Source organism: Gavialis gangeticus, unplaced genomic scaffold (assembly GCF_001723915.1).
Source record: "Gavialis gangeticus isolate Ggan-Ray unplaced genomic scaffold, GavGan_comp1, whole genome shotgun sequence".
Classification (NCBI taxonomy): domain Eukaryota; kingdom Metazoa; phylum Chordata; order Crocodylia; family Gavialidae; genus Gavialis; species Gavialis gangeticus.
The window spans coordinates 6,967,637-6,985,153 of NW_017729004.1; the positions used below are offsets into that span (position 1 = coordinate 6,967,637).

Genomic DNA, 17,517 nt, shown 5'->3' on the forward strand with positions numbered 1-17,517 from the left:
CTTGCAGTTTAGAAGTGTGCACAAAATGCCTTTATGATGGTTTATTGCTTGCTTTCAGCAGTGGCAACCACAGAAAAGTATTCCCTTGGAAACCAAGGAGATGCTTCTGAGATGAACCAAATACATGGGAAAGGAAACAGGAGAGCAATCCATTGCATATTTACAGTACAGAGCTGGAACTAAATAAATAACACAAGGTAAAAAGTCATGAAAACATGGTGGCATTTACATCTGCCCCAGGAGTGGCAGCCGAGTCTCATGGTCATGAAGAATAAGTAACGAGTGTGTAGATAAATAAATGTTCTTAGGGAGGAGATTGAACTGACTAGCCACATTGCATTCAACCAGAACTCATTATATCGAAAGCCTATTTACAGAAGAAGAGATGCCTGCGCCTTGAGTGAGGAGATGGGGCGCACAACGCCAGCTCCTGAACAAGACCAAGCTGAGTTTCATTTGAAACCTTTTTTGTTTGGAAAACATGGCTGGGAGGGCTCTGGCATTTCAACCACATTTTTTGAATGTCTCTTTAGAGTCCACATGGTATCAAAAGTCAATGTATTTTAATGTGCTGTTCTTGTTACCTTTTATATACATGTTTACAGTATCAAGAAACTGGGCCCAAGTCTCAGCTGGTATAAATCAAAGTCCACTTACACCAGCAGAGGACGTAGCCCTTATATTTCCCTCTTAGGATGAACTGAAGGGGCTTCTGGTCCCTACCTTTAGTCTTCAATAATCATGCCCTTTAGACTCCTGTGATAAGTATGGGACCACAAATAAGACGGGTGAAAAACTGGGGTCTTCTCTCCATCAGGAGGTATTTCACACAGTTACTGCATGCAAGTGATGACTTAGCTATTCAGACAAACCATTGGCACTTGATACTGTCTTCCTCCATGACCATCCCCTACATCTCCAAGATTTTAAAGGGAAAGGACAACAGGTCATGACAAAGTAACTTCAAGTTGCCATGAGGCTGTTATTTAAATTCTGGGTTTGGAGACATAAGGAGAAAAGGTGAGGCTGCAAACCAACTCCCTACCTCTCCCACATCGGAGACCCTTCAGAGTTTGAGCAGTTTGAGTCTGGGCCTTGGGTTTTCTCTCAACTGCCCTAGAATGATGGTCTGTCTAGCTTTATACCAGTATAAATGGGAAAAAGGACCCCCTAAGTTTTTCTACAATGGTAAGGAGATATGGGGTTTATTGACATTAACTCCATGCTGCTCTTTCAAGGCTGCCATAAAAAGCCCTGTTTTTTTAATGACTTCTGCTTTGGATGCCACAACCTGGAACAGAGGGTATGAGGATGCCCTGAGGGTGACCTTCCATTGCCAATCTCAAGATCGCTGACTGCTCCTAGGGGGGTATATTACTGTGTTGGAGTGTGCACAGTGGGAGGCAATGGGCAGGACTTTATTAGCAGCCTTGAATGTGGCATGGACACCTGTGTACATACCCATAGACCGCTGCAGATAGGCTTGCGTATATGAAAAGTGCAAGGTTATACTGGAAGGAAGGGAGCACTGGATTTTACTCCCCCGTCTCTGCAAATTTTGGCACATTTACAATCAGAGAGGAGTATCTCAGGGGAGGGCAGAACTCAATGCACCCATTTGTGACCAAAGTGCTTCATTTACACAGGTAGATTTGGTAGGGTGAACAAACCTAGGACTAGGTGCAAGGGAGGGGAAGCATAAGGAGTACTAGGAGCTGCATCAGGGGGAATGTAAGGTAGAGATTAGGAGGAACTTTCTGACTCTGAGAGTGGTCAAGCATTGGAAGAGGCTACCTAGAGAAGTTGGGGAATCTCCATCTTTGGAAGTTTTATCAAGAGCAGGTTGGACAGACACTTGGTTGAGGTGGTTTAGTTAGGGATGAGTCTGCCTTGAGTGGGGGCCTGGACTAGACCCTCATGGGGGCCTGGACTATATGACCCTCGGAGGTCCCTTTCAGCCCTACTTTCCTATAAACCTATGCTCCTACTCAGAAACATTCTCTTACAGACCGAGAGAGGATCATAGATAAACCTACGCTCCTACTTGGAAGCACTCTCTTCCAGTCTAAGACGATTTGTTAATGGGAGTCCTGGCTGTCGGACATACATAGTGTTGTACCCGCCCTGGTTTTAAACATGAATACATTCCACTGGCACTAGAGAGAAGACAAATCACATCACAGCGGCACTGGATACAAGAGGCACAGATGTGAGAAAGTCAGCATTAAATTAACCAAAGGACGGGCTACTCTGAACTGGGCTTATGCAGCAAAGTAGGCCCAGTGAAAACGGAGGGTTTGGACACAACACATTTATGATGGTGTTAACTGACCTGTATACCACTGTAAACAATGAGAAGATAATGTAAACCCTTGTACCACGGTACCCTTCCCTCTTCTGGTCTAGACGTACCCCTACAAGAATTAGGGATAAACCTAAGCTAGTATAAGTTACATCAGTGTAGCTATTGTGTCTACAGCTTATGTTAAAGGTAGCTGTTTTGCCCAATGCAAATAGGTTTGCTACTGGCTGCTCCACTACCTTGCAGTGAGGCACTTTAAGAGGATAACCTGCTCTCTGTCCACTCTGGATCTTGGTATAATTTATATTCGGTATTCAAAAATGGATGCACATTACTCTGGTGCAGATGTGTACACGTCCTCAGAATGTTTCCAGGTTAGCACAGCTTCATTCAGATCTGATCATAGAGTTAACTTCCATATACTTTTCCTTTGGGGATTCACGCAGATACCCTTGAGGTCCCTTCCAACCCTATGACCCTCTGATTTTATGCACCTCCAAAATTTGCCACTTTTTCCAGGAGATAAATACATTCTCCCCATTATACTTGTCCTTTGGTATTGCTCCCTACACTATCTCCCTCTCTGTACCTATATGCAATGTGAAATGGTGCAAGTGCCCAGCTGCATGTGCACTTTAATGCACAGTAAACTATTTGTGCATTAAAGCTTCACATTAAAAAACCATGAACAAGATGTAAGGGACCTGGCAAGTTTTCAAGCTTGACCACTGAAGTCAGTGGGAGGTTGAAGGGGTTGAAGAACCAGGTAGTGGAAGAGATGATGGTTGAGGGGGACAAGGCGCCTCCTCACTAAGGACCATGGCTTTGATTCAACAACTTTAGATTGTTGAATCTAGGCAGGTCAAATCTGTCCATACCTGTTCTGTCCCCTCTTATAAAGAGGTTACTTTATACAATAACAGACTGTCTTTCATTAGTTGACATGCATGTACCTGTCATAGGGTTTGTAAACCACTTGTCACCATAGGTTTTTAAGTATTGGCCTGGCTCGTTTTTTTTTTAATTCTTGTTCTTTGATGTGCACACAAGTCAGTGCTATCTTGGCCACTGAGCTGAACTGTGAATGAAATGTAATGTTCAGTTACCTCTCAAGCCAATTCACTGTGTCACTTCTCTGGTGATGCCTTACAGGTACCAACTGCAGCTGCACCACTCCCAGAATAACATGTGTTTATACGTGTTTGGATTTTGCTGCCATTTTCCTGATAGCACACTGATAACAAACCCTATGGAGTACTTCTGTGGCAAGGATCAAGGCTTCATGACCAAGTGTGCTGAATGACCTGAAGTTTATCCAGAGCCTGTCATTTCTTTACAACACTATTGTTAGTCCCAGGATATAGCCAGCTCATTTCTTATTGCTCTAGAGGAGAAAAGAGCCTAATGGTTAGAACTCAGGACTGCGAGCTAGCAATGCCTAGATTACATCACTACTGAAGACCTCTCTGACCTTTGCCAAACAGCTGACCTGTTGGTCCTCAGCCTCTCTATATCCCAAATTGGGATGCTAAGCTCTATTTAATCACTGAGGTGTTTGGAGCATTAATTCACGAGAGAGATTCTGATCTCATGGTGGTATAAGCAGGAAGCCGGCTGCCATTATGATTGGGTTAGTTTCTTAAATTTGTTACTTCAGTGTAAATCAGGAGTTATTCCACCAAAATATCCTTAATATAACTGAGATCAGGCTTTGCTTTTGAATTTCAAGAGTCCCAAAGACAGGCTCAGACCCTCAAAGGTATTTAGTTGCTTTTTTCTCGATTCTTTTCTTACGGGCACCATTGTAACTCGGTGGTGTTATTCCCATCTTATACCAGAGTAACTGCAATCAGGATTATGATGTATAAAGGGTCATTTGATTTAAGAATACTGGATTATAGCTATCTTCCGCAATTGCCTAGGACAATATCATTCATACAGTTTATCTGAATTGCACAAGGTTCCTGACTTTTTCACAGGCTGTGACCAAAGAAGGCAAAGTTGTATGGTTCAATTCCCAACATGAGAGAGCTAAATCATGGCCAGATCCAAGTCAAATGCAGCTGGCAAGTCATTCCATTCACTGTAATGTCTGTCGTATCACGCCCAACTATTTAGACTCAACTGCTGTATCTTATATCTTAATACGAGGCCAACACAGCTGACCTGCCAGCTTTACATTGTCTGCATCACAAGTATTGCTATGCCTGTCTGAGCAGACATGAACTTAACGCTCTCTTCTCAGAATATTAGGTTGACAATATCATAGGGATCCAGTTGGATGCTGCACAAGAAAGTAATTGCGAATATGGCATTTGGAGGCCTCATAGCCTTGGTATCAAAATCTGGTAATGCGTCTTGAACTGTTCAGATGTGAGGAGTTGAGTTTAGGCTGCATTCTGACTTCGGGTTTTCCTATGGAACTCCTTAGTGATTAACATAGGGAATGGCAGGCTTGGATCAGGGGATGGATGTGGTCCTTTGGCTAGGTACATCACTAATCATCCTTGTTCAATGCATTTCTTAAATGCAAGCTCATTTATGCTAAGTGGCCTCTCTAGTTCCAGTGAAGATCGCTGAACTGCCGCTTAAAGAGTTACTGCACGTGCAGAGGCAAACGTTGATTTGCCTTTCAAAGCAGAGGTACACACCTATAAAAAAGGAGTCAGAAGGCCCAGAAATAAAAATGCACAAGTCCTAAGGTTGCATTGAGGGGAACCATCAAGAGAGGACTCAAACACGGGGGTGGGGAAGGAGGCCAATCTTCTTCTCCCCCACCCAAGATGGGACCTGCATTGCATATCTCTAAGCTTTATTGCTTTTTCTGTACAGAAGTGTTATCAGTGGAAATCCTGGGCCTGTTTTCAGTGAAGAGTCAGCAACAGAAGCAGGGGTAATGGGCCAGAGCTTCAGCTGTGTCTAAGATATTTGTAGCCAGTATAAACTGGGCTTGCCAGCGATCCATCAGATCCATCGATTTCTCTGGGACTTCCATGATTTACTTCAACTAAGGATCTGGCCAAAGATAGCTATAGCATGAACCAAAGATGATGAATACAGCCTGGCTGTCTAACCTCCAATATTTTGTTGCTGTTTTTTATATTTTGGTTTTTCCTTCCGTGCTCTTACCCTGGGAAGGAATAAACCTAACGAACTGAATCAACCCCACTTGGGGTCTCATTCTCTACCTCAGCCTAGAATGCCAGAGGCCCACGGATGATGGGAAAATCCAAATACAAGTCTGAGGGCTCAGTCTATTAATGGACTTGAGGGTTGTAGTATGATGCTCAATTTACATGCTCTGCCCCCAGAGGGAGGCACCTAGGATTTTTATAGGATTGTTATAAAATGCACGGGGCAAGTTATGCATTTATGAATAGGATCCACAAGGAGTGGGAATCCATCTAAACCATTGGAAAGGGCAGAGATAGGTTTGGGCTTAAGTGCCAACCCTGTCAGGGAATTAGTTGCCTAATTCCAGGGGGAGGAAGACATCTCTCTCCACCCGGAAGATGTGAACCCTCTCCTGCAGTTCAGCATATAGGCCAGGTTGGGAATTGTCTGGTTGAAAACTGAGGTGGCGGTGGTGTCCTCCTTCCATCTCACTGCTTTGCAGTTAGATAACTCATAGAGGATGCAGCGGGGGCAAGTTAAAACTCCTCCCATGGCTGATTTGGAGCAGGGAGCTGAACCAGCTGAATGTTGCAAATACAAAGTGGTTGGGTATTCTGGGGTGGGACTCTTCCAACTTCTTGTATTCCAGCCTGGACAGAGTACTTATATTTTCACAAGGCCAGAGAAAGAGTAAGACTGGGTGTGTCTACACATGCACCTTTTCTAACGTGCATTAAATTTAGTACCTCCAATATAAGGTACAAAATTAATGTGCCTTAGGCTGTGCTAATGCACAGTAGTGCATTTGCACTCTTTTTTAGTGATGCTTAATGTGCAGACCATTTTACTATGCATTGGCATAATGTCATGGTTTTTTACGTGCAGCTTTAATGCACAGTAAAAGTCTATTGTGCGTTAAAGCACATGTATAAACATGTCCACTAATGCTGTAATCTAGTGTTTAGCAAACAGAAGATAACTAGGATCTAGTTAAATAGGAAAGACTAAGGGACAGGGATAATTATAGCCTATTGGTTAGGGCATTCTCTGATAAATGGAAGACCTGGGTTCAATCCTTGCCATAAAATGAGGCATAATGAAGGCATCTGCTCCTCACTGTCTTCTTTTTGAGTTTGGCACTGGTAAGCAAGTTCCAAAAAATGACTACAGGATTGGATTGGGTAGGCCAGATGGTCAGGGGAGTACCTTGTTTAAGATGGCCACTGGGCCATAGGTGTGAATTAGGACACGTTGGCAGTGTCAGGACTAGGTGGTTTGGTCTCATGTTAGGGATTTAAACCAATTAGAGAAACTTTTAAATGTTCTCAGAGTTAAACAGTAGCTGAATGGGGGTTTCTGAGAATCTCAGTGCCACCTATAGGTTGGACGTCGGCACCTAAAGACGTTTCTCCATTGCCATCAGAGTGAGCAGCAGTGGACTGAGCCATAAACCCTGCTCTTGGTTACATACAGGAGGCACTCACATCAGCCACTGCTCCAGGAATGAGTCTGGCCCGCTGCGGTGGGACCCACAAAGCAGATGACAGAAGACTGGTTCAATGATTGGGATTTTCAGCTGTCCTGCAGGAAATGATGCAGTTGCTTGGTACAGAATCATGACGTCTGCCAAGCAAAGCTGAAAGAAGGCATTCCCGTCACATAACGCCCAGTGACCAGATGTACATTAGGAGACCTCCATTTGGCAGCCTTGTGATAGAATGAGCACATATCGTCTTCTTAATGTGGCACTATTACTTTTAGTGGAGGGAAGGTGGTAGAAATCTTTCCCGACCAAAGACCAGCCCACTGAGAAAGATCACTTTGATGTGCTCTATTCAATCCCCAAATGTGAGCATCTCTTATGGAAAGATCCACGGCAGGCCCCACCTCTCATCAAACATGCACCGATGTAACTTAAGAGTTGCATCATTTTAAACCAAGTGACTTACACTTGTATCAGACCAAGGCTATGGAGATTAAAATGAGACACCTTGCCAAAGGACTCGGTGGCACATGGGGAGAAACTTGCACTGCCATGGCTTGTGCAGATCTGAGACTGGAGAGAGCAGAGGACTTCAGACTCTAGAGGGTGCCAGTCTGGCACGTATGAACAATGCTAATTTTCACCCCAAGCTTGTAAAGAAAAAGCAGGGAGCTGGGGACACCCTTCAAGTAATTTCCAATATGTAAACTTAAAAGCTGTTAGCAAACAGTCGGCGGGTATGTAGCAGACCTGGTTTTCTAAAGGTCTAACGATGCCTTCATTGAGGGATAAAAACAGACTGATTTCTGCTTCAGTGGTTCCAATGTAATAGCTTCATCATCTTTCCTTTGGTATTTCCTAATCTCTACAGTGGCAGTTATGAGTGGATCTGACTTTATTTTGATGATGATCATTGTGCCAGCTGCTCTTAAAACAATTCTCTGTTCTCCACAGCGGTTCCTTACAATGGGTCTAATTCAGTTAAAGACTGCAAGAATTTGTTATCTCCACCTCCCACCCAGAGTGCCTTATTCAGGTACCAACCTGTTAGAAACCAATATTGTTTCCCCAGTCCTCAGAGTCCTGTTGCAATAATAGGCCAAGATTTACAGCAGCTTAATCGGGATGGACGACATAACCATGCTACTGAGCTGGCACTTGCCCCCCCCTCCTTTTTTTTTTAACATGTTAGACATGCAAAGCTATTGTTTCCTGTTAAAAATAAAAATGAGTCACCCTTAACAAGTATAGTGCAGAAAAGGGCATTCACAGTTTAGCTTCTCAACAAGCTACGTTCTGGGGGCATTGTCGTCGGCGGTAGTACCTCGGTGGGCAAAGCAGACCATTGGCGATGGAGATCCCACGCCGACTCCAGCTTTACGAGAGCTTTCTGGTGTGACAGCTCATGTACCTCCATCTGCAAATGCATGAGCCTGCAGTCTCTTGTAAGCTGTCCCTATACTTGCGATACCTTCCTCCTTGTACTGTGATCCTTTACCACTCGGACCCTTGGCACATTGCAACATTTTTTTTGTTTTTTTTTTTCAATTGGCTCACCTAAAAAAAATAAAAAAGCATCTGGCTTTCACAGAAGCTGTCTCTGAACTCATGAAATATCCCCCGCCCTGTTTATGAGCATATCAGATACTTCCCCGGCAGTCCCCACGCTTGCTGGAGTTATGCAGACGTTTGATAGCCAAGTCATGAGTTTCCCCATCATAGCCAATGATGGCTACAGCCACTGTAGCCAATTCATGAGTTTCCCCATCACCAAGGGGTTAAGCTTATAGTTGAAAGTCTAACAAACCCCCCCACAAAACAAAACACATCTCTGCATCCTGGCTTGTCCCTTCTTGCTCAGGACATCAGTGGCTTTTCCAGTTTTGTGTCCTTTGTTGACTCACAGGGAGTGTCTTGTTTAAAAATAACTTTTTGGCTTATGTTACGGTCCTGGTGGTCTCCCTCTTTTTCGCTCTCGGGTGGCCCCAGCTGGGGTGGGTCGTCCCATCAGACCAAAGAAAACTCTGCTTGGAAGCTGGAACACCGGCGAGTCTTTGGAGAGCACTTGGTGAGCATTGAGATCTGGGTGCTGAAGTTTGTACCGTTGCTCCCTAACGAAGGGTGGTGATACTTCATGTCAGAGCCCAGGAACCTCTCCAGATGCCACCTCCGCCACTTCCGTTTCAGCTCAGCTTGGACCTGAGGGAGGTGAGAAAAGGAAATGAAATGAAGGCCATCTTATCTGCTGCTCTGGCTTGACACCCAAGCATGCAGGGTAGGGAGCTAGATCCTTAAGTCCTTTATAAAACTTATGGCAGGGTTTTGACTATAGAGGTAACCACAGTGTAAATCCAGATTAGGGGGAATCTCTTCTCCATGCAGTCAAGGATAGTCACTGGGAAAACCTTATGAGCCTGGAGAAAGACAAGGAGGCCCCTCCTATATTTTAATGCCAGAAGGGGCTGTTCTATAATGGCCATGGATTTCACACCAGCTGATAAAAACTTCTGGCTCCTCAAAACATTAGCAGCACTTAGCACAGTAACTAGCAGCGGGACGAATCACCAACGTTTGACCAAGCTGAGCCATAAACTGTGGGCAATACACAGAAGTGCTATCAGGAGCCTGACTGCTGAACTCCAGAAAGAACAGATTTGTGCTCTGGGAAGATAGTTAGGAAACAGTTTTCTTCCACAGCCTCTTTGTCCTCAAAGAAATGCTTATTTTTTAAAAAGACAGCGTGGTTTGCGGAGTGCTGCTGCTGAGCATTTTGATGCATGTCAGAGGGCCTTGCATTCACATCCTGGGGCTTTGTATCAAGATTCAAGCAATCAGCAACCATGGGACTCTACCTAGAGCTACTGCATGTCCACGTAGCGTTGCAGGGAGGGCTGGTGCAGTATGGTAGGAATTAGAGGATGATTTGCACACTTTGGTCAGGAAGCGCAGTAGAAAGTGTGTGTGTGCGTGTGTGTGTGCATACACGTATACAGAGAGTTAAAAGTATCTTAGAATTGCTAGAAGCAGCATTAAAGATGGCGCAGGAGTAAAATCTAAGCTAATCACCTGACCTGATGGGAGAGATGAAATGCAAATCCAGATCTAAGTTTCACACTTGCTCTCTTCCTGTCACTGCTGAGTTTATTGTTCAAGTTGGTAATGGCTAAAAGTTTTTACCAACTCTGATCATCAGACTCAGCAGCTCTGTGAAATGAGTTTGCGGAGTCTCAGTCCAGATGGCGGTGGGTCGGTACTCAGGGCTACAATACTATCTAGTCTCCAAGCTGGCAGTGGTTCTGATCCTGCTGCCTTGAAGTCAAGGCCAAAAGTCCCAGTGGTTTTAGGTGGAGAGACAAGGGATTGGAAACTAAAATACAGCCTCACCCCACTTCAGGTCAGAGTTGAGGGATCTTGGGAGGATGATATGGGGAAACCCCCTGATGCTGACTGCTCTGTGGATAAATGAAGAGCTGGGTGCTACATACACTAAAATCAACATGCAAAACCCCATGTCTTTGCTGAGCAGAGCAGGGAAACCAAGACAGAGAAATGGGCTGGTTGCTTTCCTCTGACATGCGATTCATTTGGACCTGTTCCTTGACCTGCTGAGGTCAGGGATGGAGCACTTCTCAGAGCGCCCTCCTCACGCACCCATTTCTTCTTCATTACAAGCTGCTCTTACCTCACCATTGAGGAAGCAGTAGAGGACAGCCACCACAAAGCCCTGAGAGAGAGGCGAGAAAGAACAGGTGTTAAAACCTCAAGGTCACATTGAACTTTATTAAAACACAGCTTGGATGAGAAGCTTTCGACAGGGGTGCTCCTTCCCTGAGCAGGGTGCCGGATGCGGTGTTTTTCTAGGACTCTACCTGCAGCCATGACTCTGGATGTAGGACACATTGCCAAGAAATGTCTAAGCCCCCTCCAGTGCAAACTGGGGAGGCAAAGATGTGTCAGGCAGCAGTGCCATGAAACATGGCTCTGTGAACACAGCCCCTTAAATCAAAAGCATCAGAGGTGGGCCTGTGCAGTGGCTGGGTCTGTGCAGTTGTTTGGCTAATGAGTGCAGGGTCAGGCTGATTGACTCTCACTCATCCGTGCTAATTAGCCCACCCAAAGTGTTATACAATGTGGCTGCACTGCTTTCGATTTAGGAGGAACTGCACAGCGTCTGAGGACGCTAGTCTGGCCTGCCAAATTTGCCAGGCGGACAGCTTAGCACACCCTGCTCCCAATCCAGTTTGCGATCCTCGTTGGAATCGCAGCAAAGGCTGCATCCCTTAAACTAGCTATACATGGTCTCTTGGCTTGCGATATCAGCCCTGTTTCTACCCTGCCTGTTTCTGACTACAAAAACTGCTGTGCCTTCACCGTGCTTACTGGATGCAGTGCCTAAGTTTGGGGCAGACTTCTGTTTTTTGTGGCTACAACATGGGGCTTAAAATGGTTTATTACATCCAGTTGATGATCCTGTGACTTCTTTTAGGGTAACATCTTATTGTCCATTATCTCAGCTTTTAACTACATACGAACATAGTCATTCTCTACTACTTATAGTTGTGATCACACTGGAAACAGAAACCTATTACTTAAACTAGCTATTGCATAAAGAACAAATGTCTCCTTTATGCAATAGCTCTGACCTGTCCCATTCACTTCTAGAAAGAGTTAATTTAGCTCTCAAAGAATTATTAATTTAATGTTGGCTTTAACCATTTCACTGCTGATCAAAGTTTATCAATCACGTAGCGCAGTGGTTTTCAACCTTTTTTTCCCATTTGAGGACCCCTAAAAAATGTTAAATGGCGCTGCGGACCCCTTTGGAAATTTTGAATGGCGCTGCGGCCCCTTTGAATTGTAAGTGTGGGTATTCACATATTTTTGATTGATTATAGTCATCTTTTGTGGACCCCTTAGACATTGTCTGTGACCCCGAGGGGTCTGCAGACCACAGGCTGAAAACCCCTGACCTAGTGTGTGATAAAACATGGATTCTTTCATTAAGTCTGAAGAACATAAACTGTCTGAGACAGGTATGAACAGATACAACGGGAGGAAGGGCATGGATAAGCACTAATCATCATGCAGAATCCGTGTCTTTGTTAACGGTGGAAGGCCAGTGTTGATCAAAGTGAAGCAAAGTGTGTATTTGAGTATATAGGTATCTCATGGTCAAAATCCACCAGGTAAAAGTCTCACTGACGTCAACAGAAATTCTGCTTCCCATCCCAAGCCACTTGGCCTGAGTGGGAGCTAAATAAGGACCACAAGACTTGGCTTATAATTGCTAAAACAGACTGGGATTTCCAGAGGTGAAAGGCAGAAGGAGAGTGGAAAACACCAGCCCAGAAATGGTGTATTTCTGCTAACAGTTTAGTTCATGCATTTTGATAGGATGGTTTGGATAGGGATGATCTTGCCTCAAGCTGGGGGCTGGACAAGATGACCTCTGGAGGTCCCTTCCAACCCTGTTTCTCTATGAGTCTCTACCATTCTCCAGCCCATGACAGACCCGACCGGTTCTTCCCTGGCCTCAGGCTATTCATGAGGGGCAGCTTACCTGGAAGGAACCAAGAACAAGCTCAAAGGTGAGCTTTATTTCGACTTTGTAGTTGTCTGGGAAGAAGACAAAGACAATATAGTGGATGCCGAAAAGTGGGATCAACAGCAGGGTGGACTTGGCGAGTCTCCTGTTAGAAAGAGAAACACAAGCCATAAAGGGAAGGGAGACAGGAACAGGATAAGGCAGTGGGACATTTTGTTGCGGTCTTAAAGCTGGAGTACTTTGTCTTTACGCTACAAGGAGGTTGGATGGGTCTTTCAGGAGAAGCTCAGTGTTATGAAATTAAATTCAGCCTGTGCGTTGGGTGGCATTTCAAACCTCTGACAGCGTAGGCAATTGGTAATATTACAGGAAAGGAATGGAAGCCCAGATCCTCAAAGGTATTTTGGTGTCTACCTCCCACCGAAATCCTTAAATACCTTTGGGGATTTGGAGCTGCCTGCATAATAAACGTACACACCCGCAGCTGGGGAAAACCCAGCATTGCTCCACCGACTTCCACAGAGCCCCGCCAGTTCACATGAGCTGCGGACCTGGCTCGTGCTGATTTTTATGGGCTTCATTTCCCCCTCGCTAATAATCATTGTTGCAACGTGCATGCCATTAATTGAGTCTCAGCAATAAATTAGCTGTCTTTGCCCTCCGCCTGCAGAAGGCTGGTAGTTTCAAAGGCAGAGGTGATATAATAAAACATGACATGGTTATGCCTGTTGACTCTAGGGGAGGTCTTTTCCTCCTTCCCGCCTGAGATCATTTTTCCTCTCTACAAGCCGAGTGTAATCCATTCTTGTCTTCAATTGCTTGGGATTTCTGCAAACTATAGGCTCTGAAGAAGAAATGGTATGTTTAGCCCGGCATAATAACAGGCTGTGGAGCAGCAAACGTTTCCAAAAGGAGAGGATGAGCAGCATTAGAGTGTAATGGCACCAAACAGGATAATCAGAGCCCTAATTAAGAGCAGATGATCATTTCACACACCTAATTACTGTGGGAAACCAACTAATGTCAAATGAAATATAAAAATTAAAGCAGTTCAAGAGGCACTTGGCACCTGTGATCACGAACCAGTCCTGTTGCGCCTCCCAGCAACTAATGGAAGAAATGGAAACCAAAGCCACGTCGTCCTGAGCAATAGTTTTTCCACCTGCAACCCCCACAGCTACAACATCTCAGTCATCCCTCTGCCCTCAACACCCATTTTTTCATGATTAATAGGAATTAAAAGGATTACATGGGAGGGCTAATGGTCCAACATTATTCAGACAAGACCCTGGTATGTACCCCTTTGGGCCAAATGCTGTCTGCCAACACAGTTTCCCAGCTTTCACAGTGCCTGGTGCAAAGTGAAGACTCACATTGGCTTCCCCAGACCTTATCTCAGGCCCCTAAAAACCAGCTAAAGTCAGCACCTAGGTGAAAAGTAGCTGGTGGTGACAGATCTTAGGCAAGATTAATATTTGGAGGGGGAGAGGCAGGGAGATGCATTTCCAGGGACTTGTCCGAGTCAAGTTTAAGATCCTATTCCTTACCTTCCAGGCGCTCCCTGGCCAGTCTCACCTAAAAGACCACCTAAAGCTTTCTCATGATCAATAATGGCTAGGCACAATGGATTTTTTTTTTTTTTTTTTACTGGGGGGGCAAACTAGTCTGTGCAGAGCTTTGTGGGGGGCTGAGATTGTGGTATGAACTGCCCCTGAACCTATACAGCAGCACAAACCTCCCTGCCTTCCCCACCAAATGACAGGTGCCCATCTTTAAGCTGATTTCTCTAAGACATACACAGGAAGAGATGCATGAAAAAAGAATATGTACCAAAGACCTAGGTAGCAGACACACCCCTTCTCCTCTGAGCAGGGGATGAGACAAAATGAACATATATGACAGACTTTAAAGCACAGCTGGAAGGCACTTGAATAACTCCCATGGTGAAGGTGGTAAAGCAGAGAGTGCCAGTCAGATCCATTTAGCTCTGCTTGTTACAGAAAACAAAGCATTTGCTCCTCTGTTGCACCTCTGTTGCTGCTCTTCTTTTGCTGCTTGATGCTCTGTGATTTCAAAAGGCATTTTTAATGAAGAGCTCCTTTACAGTTTGCAATAATTTAATGCACAGCTCAGTGCCTGGAGTGTTAATGAGAGAGTCAGCGGTGCATCTGGGCTTCCAACCCTGGGCTGAAGTGGACCTGGCAAGAATTGAAAGATGCTGTCAACGTGTCAACCTCAATATCAGTGTTGGGAAGAGAAAGGGAATGACTGCTGAGACCCCGGTGCTCTTTAGAGTGAAAGCAGAGTCTTATTACAGCCCTGGCAGGAAGAATTCCCGCAGATCATGAAAAAATGGGGTTGGAATAGTTTTCTCAGGTCATCCAGTCTTCACCCCTGTGGTTGGCAGCAGTACTGGAAATACCTGATTTTTAAAGGGATTTAAACAGAAATGATCAGGAGGTCAGCAGGAAGGGAGTGCCTGCTTGGAAGCAGCAGGGTGCTTAGTCTTGCTCCTGAAGCAATAAACCCTGTCCCCTGGCTCTTGCTTTAAGGGATCTCCAAGGCACCACTTCAGCTAGGGTCGTGAGCGTGGTGCCAGGGGTGTTCTCAGAGCATCCTTACTGCTGTATTTCTGGGGTGGATGCGTTAAACCTGCTGTAGCTCACACTGGTTTGCACACCTGTATGAGAGATGCTGGAGTGGACAGATGCCCAGCTATCCCAACAGGCACTGTTACAGGTGGCAGGGGAGTCTGTCTGCATTGGCCATAAGGCTTGCCCTGTGATTAAAATGAGTGGAAAGCACTGCTTAAACTAATGGAGCCTTTCCAGGCTGGGGGAAGTGGGGGGTAGATATTGTAGAAGTCATATTGGTTTAAGAGGGGGTAGATATTGTAGAAGTCATACTGGTTTAAGAGGCACTCTCTCTAGGGGCCGACTGGCAAACAGTGTGGGGAAGCTTGTAGTAGCATTTCTTCTTCTGTATTTATTTCCTTGGGTAAAATCAGGACATCCTGGTAGCTCTCACCTAAATTAACCCTGTGGGAAAATTAAAAAGCACAGTGCTGCCTCTTTCATTACTAGGACCTAATGCTGTCTGGGGGTGTATATACGCACAAAGAACTCCCATGGGGATAAACAGGACTCGGTTGCCCTGTCAAGGACCCACAATGGCCTTGTGGCCATGCTTTTAGTTCTAGGACATATTTCAATATGCTGATTTAATCTTAGCCCTTCAACGGGGCTGTCGTAATCTGAGGGTGAGGTGTGCTAGTTGACAATGAATACATTAAAGGGATGGAATAAGCAGGACACAGGTCAATAATGCACACGAGGCGGTGATGACAGAACTGGAAACAATGGACTTCAGTTGCAGGATGGAAAAATTAAGGTCAAAAGCCAGGATTTTCCACCAGAAATCTTACCTACAGGATTCCAGATAACAGAAAAGCTTAAGGACTCTTTTCACTGCGGCTTGTGGGTCACCTCCATTGTTTTCTCTCGTTTTCAGTATCACTGTTGTGCCTCACGGTACAGAGCTGCCCAAAAACCTTTGGTTTTGGAGGCAGCAATGAGATCCTGATGAATTCCCCCTAAACTCTGGGTCTTTAGCCAAAATCTGTGATCTAGCAGTTACCAGACAAAGCAGATCCTTGCCGTGCTGAGCATTTTGAGCCCAAGGTGAGGCTGAAACCCAAAGACCTCCTGATAAATGAGGATTAAAACTATGCGGTTACATTTGGCTACTGTGAATGCATTTTTAGGGAGAAATTCCCCGGCATGATAAATTGGCAGTTTTGTGGATTCCACATTGACTCTGAAGGTCTGCAATAGTGAAAATTGGGCCCACTGATCCTAATTCCCAAGAAAGGGTAGGTCCTATGTTCCAGTGACTGGTGAATCTACAAGCCAAGTGCTGATTTGTCTGCCTTGAAGCATCACTATAATGCTCATTTCTTTATTAGGAGTAAGATTCGTGGCCCACCTAAGTGAAGTTGCTAAGATACTTCCGCATATCTTCTATCTTAATTGTCTCAGACAGCATTAATCGACCCAAATTGATTTGGATTCTAATCAGTCAAATTGGCCAGATAGGATGCATCTGGTCAAACAAGCAGACCAGCCCAACAGTCTCACCGGTGCTGTACGATGCACATGAAAAAAGGAGGCCGGGACTTACGAGTATTGGCTGGTTTCATTGCGTCCGACATCTGGGGAATGCAGCTTCTGGACGAGGATACGGATAATGCAAATGAAGAGGATGAAGTTCACCTAGCGTGGAGGGAAGAAAGGAAAGGGAAAAGGACTGTAAATTCCCACAATCCCTCTCTGCAGGGGAAAGAACCAGCTGTTAGAGGGGATTCCATTCACTGCAATGACTTGGTCAAGGAGCGACCTGCTGTTAAAAAGCCATGAGCGGAGAACCCCACTGTGAGCACAGGGTAAACCAAGACAGGATGGCAGCAATCTTGGGCCTGACATCAGCCTTCTTGGGACTTTGTGACATACATCCCAAGTATGATGATGTCAAACCCATAGAGCACAGCTCTGCACGACGTCCTGCTGCGCGGGGGGTGCCGTCGGCGGGGCAGGAAAGGAGCCTTTGGGTTAGCTGAGAGACGGTAGCTGGTGACAGGAGACCCACTGCCGGGCATCTCCAAGGCTGAGGACAGTGCAGGGAGTCAGGAAGTATATGAAGCGGTGTCTGGTAGAAAGGTAACTGGGATCCTAATCTATACCACAGGGCATGCTTTCTTCACATACATGCTGGCTAGCTTGGTCAATAGGCCATAAACCTGGTTGGCGGCCTGTCCTACAAGGCTAGACTAGGCTATTCCTTGGATATCAAAATAATAACTAGGGCTTAGGTAGCGCCCTCCATCCAAACACCTTGTCTCCTTCAAAGTAGCCAAGCCACCTTAGCCCCATTCTTTAGATGGGGAAAACTAAGGCATAGAGCTGGAGGCATAAGTTGCCCAACACCATATAGCAGACATCAAGACCAGGCCTCAGCATGCCCTGACTTCCAGACTAGTGCCCTTCCCACTGAACCATGCTGCTACTTCTTGCCACC

At 45.4% G+C, this 17,517-nt stretch overlaps 1 protein-coding gene across 1 annotated transcript in view; it reads right to left on the bottom strand.

Moving 5' to 3' along the window:
• Positions 1-8,072: 8,072 nt before the first annotated feature.
• The window catches only part of VIPR1 (vasoactive intestinal peptide receptor 1), a 58,073-nt gene continuing 48,628 nt past the window's right edge, over positions 8,073-17,517 (bottom strand). The window contains exons 8-11 of the mRNA XM_019507928.1: positions 16,624-16,715; positions 12,460-12,589; positions 10,582-10,623; positions 8,073-9,098 (exon numbers count right to left, since the gene is read on the bottom strand). Coding sequence (XP_019363473.1) covers positions 8,907-9,098; positions 10,582-10,623; positions 12,460-12,589; positions 16,624-16,715 — 456 coding nt within the window. The 3' untranslated portion in view covers positions 8,073-8,906. The remainder of the gene's footprint in view (positions 9,099-10,581; positions 10,624-12,459; positions 12,590-16,623; positions 16,716-17,517) is intronic.